The sequence below is a fragment of the Solea solea genome, chromosome 9 (genome assembly GCF_958295425.1).
Source record: "Solea solea chromosome 9, fSolSol10.1, whole genome shotgun sequence".
NCBI lineage: Eukaryota > Metazoa > Chordata > Actinopteri > Pleuronectiformes > Soleidae > Solea > Solea solea.
This window is the reverse complement of record NC_081142.1, coordinates 12,900,432-12,908,337: the sequence shown is the minus strand read 5'-3', so window position 1 is coordinate 12,908,337 and position 7,906 is coordinate 12,900,432. Positions and strand designations below refer to the sequence as shown.

At 42.5% G+C, this 7,906-nt stretch overlaps 1 protein-coding gene across 14 annotated transcripts in view; it reads right to left on the bottom strand.

Annotated features, from left to right (window-relative positions):
• Positions 1–2,245: 2,245 nt before the first annotated feature.
• The window catches only part of LOC131465100 (ephrin type-B receptor 3-like), a 57,648-nt gene continuing 51,987 nt past the window's right edge, over positions 2,246–7,906 (bottom strand). For all 14 annotated transcript variants that reach the window (XM_058637433.1, XM_058637444.1, XM_058637436.1 and 11 more), the window contains one exon: positions 2,246–6,727. In XM_058637433.1, coding sequence (XP_058493416.1) covers positions 6,619–6,727 — 109 coding nt within the window. In that variant the 3' untranslated portion in view covers positions 2,246–6,618. The remainder of the gene's footprint in view (positions 6,728–7,906) is intronic.

The window sequence follows — 7,906 nt, the reverse complement described above, 5'->3', positions numbered from 1 at the left end:
TTTGCCATACGTTGCCCGATCCCCCCCGAAATGTGGATCGACATGCGCGGGGACGCCGCTGAAAATAACTAGTACTGAAAATAACTAGTACTGAAAATAACTAGTACTGAAAATAACTAGTACCGCGCGCGGTGAATGAACGGGTGAGAGCGCGAGGCATGCGGGGAGCCGTGGCACACGGCGACCCGCATGGGTCGGCTCGAACCCGTTCAGAACCGCGCGCGGTACTAGTTATTTTTCTCTCTTGCTTTTTATGACATATTTTGATGAAACAAGCCTAAATGTAATCCATAGTCTCCCGTTTGGGGTAAGGTAGCACTGTGTCAATACCCGTAGGAAAGTATACAGAACAGAGCTCGAGTTTCTCTTGGAATTGGTCCAAACGTACTTAAAAGTGACAAATTATTCTTTGTATTGAGTACTGAATTAGCACCTGGCCAGTCAAAACAACTCAGAGCCTATATGATGCAGTCCTATTCTGTATTCTGTTATGTTTCCCTCACAAGGGATATATAAGCTTTGGCTGTCAAAGTTGTGACACAATGGAAGGAAAATAATGGCCGGGTATGGCACTAAATGACAAGACAGAAGAAAAATGTATATAGTATTTTGTGTCCATGAAATGCGACGGCACCGCCAATATATGTCAACTGAATCCATCGTAGCACAACGACAATGGCGAACAAGAGGCTGTAAAAGTTGTAGGTATCTGAGATGAAATTTACTCTGTCTGCTGCATCACAAAGAAAACCCACATAATCCTCTGTTGAAACTTCACCAAGCGCATCTATGGGTGAATGTCTGCTCAGACACTGAAGCCGCGTGATCCCCAGCTCGGAATTTAATTGGACAGGGAAAGGGAGACGTGGGGAGCCAGGGGACAAAGTGCTGGGCAGATAAGGTAGAATCTGTGATCTGAGCATCTTTTTTTTTTTTTTTTTTTTACTGGAAAACAAAACTGTTGGTTCAGTGCCTGCGGAGATGGGTGGAACTCATTAATTAGTGGACTTGAAAGCCAATATGGGGAGTTTTAGAGCTGTAAGCTATTGACACAACTATACTGGGAATTGCAAGCGTTTTGATTTGGTTGTGACATGTCTTTCAGATGTGCAGAACTGTGAAGAGAAATCAGCCATGTTGTGATGGCAGACTTATGCTATTGCATATTTGGCATTCTCCAAGAGAGACGTGCAATAACGTCAAGCTTGTCACTGCAAACTGTTTGTCAGACTGTTGCTAGAATAGTTGCATCCTGCTGACAGTTGCAGCTTAAGTAATGGCAAGGAACTTAGCAATGACTGACACATTAGAAACAAATGAACTCTGGGTGACTTCTCGCAAAAGGATCAATATCCATTCATCAGGTGCCCGTAGCTGTAAAGATGAAAGACAGGATTACAAAGAATGCACATTTTTACAGACAGTATGACACTAAGTTTCCCTCAGGCTTTTCCAAGGCAAGAAGATGATACAGTCTGAAACTGCCTGGAACATCTCCTGATTACAGGAACACTGAGCAGATCATTATGTAACCCATTTCTTGATGGGTGTTTACTGGCCTGTGGTCTGTGGCGGGACAGGTCCAACATCCATCTTTATTATTTTACTGCACGTGTTCAAACCTCACTCTTTTGCTTTAGATGTTTAATCGAGCTAAGGCCGTAGTCTGACTAAGACTAAGTCCAAGTGTACATGCGGAGGAGAAAATGGATTGTATGTCTGACTCCGTTTCTGAGTTCCCTCACAAATAGTGAGAAGGATCATGCTGATACAAATTAGATCCAGCATGGCTCTAATCATTTCTGACAACAGTACTGCAGTTTTCCTTCTACTTCCAGGTCAAAGGAGGACATTTTGGTGCATGCACAGAACGATAGGTCTGACTCTATAATATAACATATAAAATATTATTATATATTATTATAAACTCTATAATAATACATTCCATTCTAGAGTAATATTACACACCTTAATGTAATAAACACATGTTGCTCTAAAGCAGATATGTATTTGAAGTTGGGCTGTGGTTCCCTTAATACACAAGAAATGTTATTGTGAAACTGCTGGAAAACCTTCATGCCAATCACGTAATGGTGATCAGTGAGAGATGGCCATCAATGATAAGCAGAGAAATCAAATGCAGTGTGTCTTGGGATATTACATGACTGGAGTTTATGACGTAGCATAGGAACAGCTGAAAGATTATTTCATCATAACACACCAAAGACTGAACCAGGAGATCGGGTCACATTTCTTAAATAATTTAATTGCAAAAGGGTCTTTAAAAATATTTCAACAAGAATGCATCATCATTTTTAGTAATTTGATGTGTATGTCTGTACTATTAAATACATCTCAATGCTTCTCAAAGAGGAATTAACAATTGCATTTCTTGGCGCTTTGTTACGTCCCCTCCCAGTTCACTACACATGTACAGTACTGTGGAACATCTTGCTTCTTTGTTAGAAGACGGAGTTTTTTCCCGAAAGTGTCCGGGACAGAAGCGCAGTCAGCTTATTACAAGACAAAGGAAAGGACAGAACTGTGTATATTTATTTAAAACAGACAACTGAAGAAAAAAAGTCAGAAAAAATGGAAGTAAAGGGGTGTCAGTGAGGCCAGGCTTATTAGATGATCTGCGGAGGATGTAAAATAAGAACGAAGGATAGAAGGAAAGTTGGGATAGTCTGAATCCTATTGGCACAAAAAGATAACCACATCCGACAAAGCCTAGATTCTACTGATCAAAATGTTCCTGTATATAAAAAAAAGACACTCTTTTATTACAAACACACAAACAGTCCATCTTAATTCCTGCAACCTCTTAACAGTGACTTTTCCCTCCCCACTCTATGCGTAAGTCAAATCTAAAACACACGTTCAGCATGAACGTGTGTAAAATCCACTCAGTGATTAACTGTTTGCCGTTCGTGTGGTGGCAGTTTTATCATTTTAAGATGTGCCGGTCGGGCTCATCGCTCATGGCTGGTTGACTTTGGTGAGCAGAACTTCAGATCCCAGCGCACCATGTGCACCTCATCACTTGTGCGTGTGAAAACAAAAGCGCTGCCATTTTTCATGAGTGGGCATGTCTGCCATCTGATTGTGTTTCAATAGGAGCCCCACCCACCACCACCACCACCACCATCTTGATTTGATGGTCTTTGACTGTGCCTTGTGTGGTGCCACAAGAACGTTTGGAAGAGTGGGACTTAACTGATTAAACGAATAAGGGAGAAATGGAAATTCCTGAGAGTCTGAGTAAAAGTGAGTGCATTATTTGTGGTCTCCTATGTGTGTGTGTGTGTGTGTGTGTGTGTTCTTGTATGTGTATCTTTGTGAGGGCCAAAAAGGACATTTTGTCTGGTCCTCACAACTTTAAATGACTTTTTGGGAGGATTGGGGTGAATTGGGTTTAGGTAATGTTTAGGTTAAGGGTTAAGTATTTATTTTTGGTGGGTTGCGGTTAGGGTGAGGGGCTAGGGGATGCATTATGTCTATGTGTCCTCAGTAAGAAAGCTGCATGAGAATGTGTGTGTGAGCGCACACATTAAATAATAATGTGTATGTGCGAATAAAACCATTCCGCCAAAGTATATCCAAAATAATCTGGTCTGCTCCTTTAAGAGGCACTTTCAGCACATTCTCATTACGTTGACACAGCACCTCTGACTCATCACATCGGAAAAACAAGAATTGACTCATGGAAACAATTGAAACATTTGAGACGTATTTCCTGTATGGTGTGAGAACAGAACTGTTAACATGACTACTTGGTTTTGGACTACAACTGTTACAGGTGTGGCCTTTTTTTTCTCTCTTTTTTTTAAAGAATGCACTGGGAGCAGTGAAAACATCTGTACGCGTGGTATGATGAAACAATAGGAAAATAAGGAACACATTGCTATTTTGCATAAATTCTCCATGGCTTTTGAGGGATCTGAAGCGTGGCTGACTAAAGTAATATGGCAAGACACACTGCATGGCCACTTGCATCACGCCACCCTAACTAATAATAGTCACATATTGCATCGATCAGCTCCAACCCAGACAATATATGGAGAATGGACTATCACATCAGTGGTTCAACCCCGCTCCCTTAATCCACTACAATCAAACACCGCTCTGCAAGTATGGCCTCTGTGATGCAGCTGCTATCATTTAGGATGAGTGGGCCTGCAGAATTTGGCTGTCTGAATCCCAGGGCTGTCGATGCTGCACTGTACTAACGACGCAGCAGCCTGAGACACGATGATTGCAGGTCAGACAGAAAATGAAGAGAGATAATGATAGGTCAGCTCGCCGTATGTTCATGCACTCGCGCCGGTTTGCATCCTTACAGTGCAAGACTGGCTGCCGCATGAATCGACCTGACAGACGGGGACTAAGAGGTCTCTCCTGTGACAGCTCGGATTCTCTGATGAGGGTGTCGTTGCAAGGAAAGCAAAACTGCAGGCCTTGTGATGGAGCTCTGCGTCTGGGAAGATTGACATGATTGGCGATGAGGCTGCATCAACTCTGTACCTTCCTCTCCTTGACTAATGAATCCTAATGAAGCGCCCTACATAAGACGAGGCTGCAAGAACCTCACTGCTAGATGCCAAATAAGTACAATTACAACAAAGGCAATATGCGTCTGAGTTGTCTGTAGGAGGTTTTGAATTAAAAGAAAAAAAAAGGTGCCTGGAAGACAGTTAATAGTAACAGCTCAGGGATTCCCAATCGCTCTGTATGTTGAGTTAGGGAAGCATCATTTCCAGTTCATGTGACACACACAAACCTAAACACATGTACGTCAGGCAGAGCAGAGGGATGATAGGTCGTGACTCACTCTGTCTGATTCTCTTCACGTCCCGACCGTCACATACTTCCTTTTCGAACCTGAATCATTTCACAACAACACTTCCATTTTGTCAAAACACCATTTTCTTTTCATATTTATCATATTTTTGTTACAAAACATGTACAGGCTGTTTAGAACAACAACAAAAATACAATATCCAATTTATATGCAATTTCTTTTTGTTTAATAATCATCAAGCCATAAGGTGAATCCTCTTGGAGTTTTTCTTCCTTCTGATTGTTCCACTGTCCACCAATAGTCCATCTGAGTGTTGGTGGGGTGAGGGGGGTTTGTGGGCGAGGTACAAATAAATACATAGGGGAGGATGTCAAGAAATCATAACAAGAATTTTGATTAAATCCAGATAGTAGTATGTAAAAAGTGAGATGTCTCTCACTTTCTGCACATATAATTATATATGTGTGTTTATGTCAAAAGTTTTATTGTTTTGGATTTAATAAAAAAAAAGAATGTTGAACACTTGTCCACAGACTATAGCATAATTGTTTCAGATATATTTGCTCCTTGTCATGGTTCAGTTCATGCGTTAATTCTCCATGGAAGCAAATCGCGGCGGCCGTACTGTACAGTATATTTGTGTGCGACTCGACACATCCGCACATCCATGCACACTTAATCAAACATTCACACACACACATACATGTGTACACACACACACACACACACATACAAAAACGCACACAAAAGGCCAAGTGGTCTTTCTATAACGCCACAGTCAATGCCCCCCAATCACATAGTCCAGTGGGGGTACGTAGGTTTGGCCAGCCGTCACACAATTCTCGTGTGTGAGAATGTGTGAGAGATTCTGAAAACAAAAAAAAACAAAAGGAAAAGAAAAAAAGGAGGGCGGTGGAAGAAAAATGTATGAACAAACAAACTCCAAACAGTTCAATGTGTAAAAACACACTTGATGAGCAAGTGATTCCTAGCTGTGGAACTATCCTGAGTCACTTCAGGTCAAAGTGAAGAACCGAAACGCGTGTCCAAAAATGTGGGTGCACCTTTTCGACCTCTGTCATCCTCTTTACCTTTGACCTCAGCCCATTATTTCTCCTCCTTCACCACCTCACCATTCTTCCGCTCGTGCCCTTTTGGATAACACATCTTCAATATGAAGATGGAGAACAACAAGCGTGCTGAGTAGAACAATGTCTATCAGAGAAAAAAATCCTCCTGTGGCTCCAAAACACTTGTGTTTTTGTTTTCTTTTACACGTGTGAACACTTGTTCTCTTTTTTTTTTATAGCAGGGTGTTCATTCTTTACTATATATATATATATATATATATATATATTACGTCCATCAGAACTGGATTACGGGGCAAAAGGGGGCGGGGTTCTTGCGTGAGGATCACGTTGTGAAGTTTTCGGTTACAGGGCTAAGGCCAACTTCACCAAAGACACCTGCATGCAAATGTCACCCCACACCAGAGCTGGTGAGGCACACGTGGGATTTAAGAGGGTTAACACTTCGTCCTCCTTCAAAAACACACAAATTAGGATTGGATGGCCGGAAGAAGAATGAAAGGAAATGATGAAAAACGGCAAGAACAAAAAAGCCCGAACAGGGAATGGAAGTGGTAATGAAATTAAGAAAAAAAATATTCAGAGGCACCGCAAGCCAGTCTCATCGCGTCTAATTGGCAGAGATAGGTCAGGCAGCTAGGGTTTTTCCAATGGCTTTCTCTGCCAAAGTTCCTTCCCCTTCTCCTGTCTGGCTGTCCTTTGACTGCATCGGTCCGTGCGTCCAGTTGCTCACACCTGGACAGGAAGAGTTTGGTTCATCTGTAGTCTCATGTCCTGAATGCTACCAAGAATCTTCTTTTGATGGCCAGCCAGTGTCACCCCTATCCGCAGCAAGTCCCTGAGGAGGAAGCAGAGAGGAAGAAAATGAGAACAGGTGGCTGAGTCAACATAAAAGGAGACAGACGTCGCACGTTATGAAGTTGAAGTGCACATTACACGTCTTGCACAAGTACACACACACACACACACACACACACTCACGCTCTCTACCAGGTGGGAACGGGGACAAGTAGCACTTTGGCAATCACCCATAAAATGGCTTCCAGAGGGTATGTCAACAAAATGGGGGCGCTCATCCATCTACAGCCAGCAAATGTTAGTCTTACTGCAACATATTTCTGTTGCCTGGCAGGTGGGCAAGCAGAGGGGAGTAAACGAGCCATAATGTGGTAGTTAATGATTAAAAAGCAAACTTAGCTACTGTTCGACAGCTGGTGGACTTCACAGCGGTCTGAAACTTATTGTAGATTAGACTGATTGCTCACTCTCATGTCGTTTCAGTCTGTTTCAGTAAATTAGCTTTGAGTTGACCACTGTTGAGCAACATACGAAAACAACTAGAGCAAAAAAAGACGAGGGGGTTTGCATTTAACAGGCAACAGGCGGTGTTAAAATTCGTAAGAAGAGAGGCTCTTCATTTTGAAGTAGTGAAGCAGGAACATGACAGGAATGGTGACTTTACCACGCCAAAAGGCCAAGGAGAGAGCCCCTGCTTTGGCCATCGTAAGTCAAATGCATAATCCACTGTATGACAAAAGAGGTCTGAGAATCCGCTCTTGTTTGATCTCCCTGGCTGATAGTTAGTGGAGAGAGTAGATGGCGTCTGGGACAGTGATTAGCAGACTGTTTGTGCTCAGTCAAAGTCTACGTCCTCTCCACTCTGTCTGTCTCTCTCACACACACACACAGGATAATCTAATAATACACACAGATGCCATACACTCTGCGTGTCTCACTGACTTTGTGGCCCTATCCATTTGAGCACACAAACACACACCTAACCCACACGGCAGACACACACACACACACACACACACACAAATACAGTATGTACACAACCACACACACACACACGCACACTCCACTGCCAAATAGGAACCCTTTTTTTCCACAAATAAATAGCGGTTTATTTTTTCATATTTTGCCATCTCCATCAGTGCTGCAACGGTGGATGAAATGATAATAAATGGGCACCATTAGAGGAATTACTGGCCATTAAGGGCCACAGAGAGCCAGG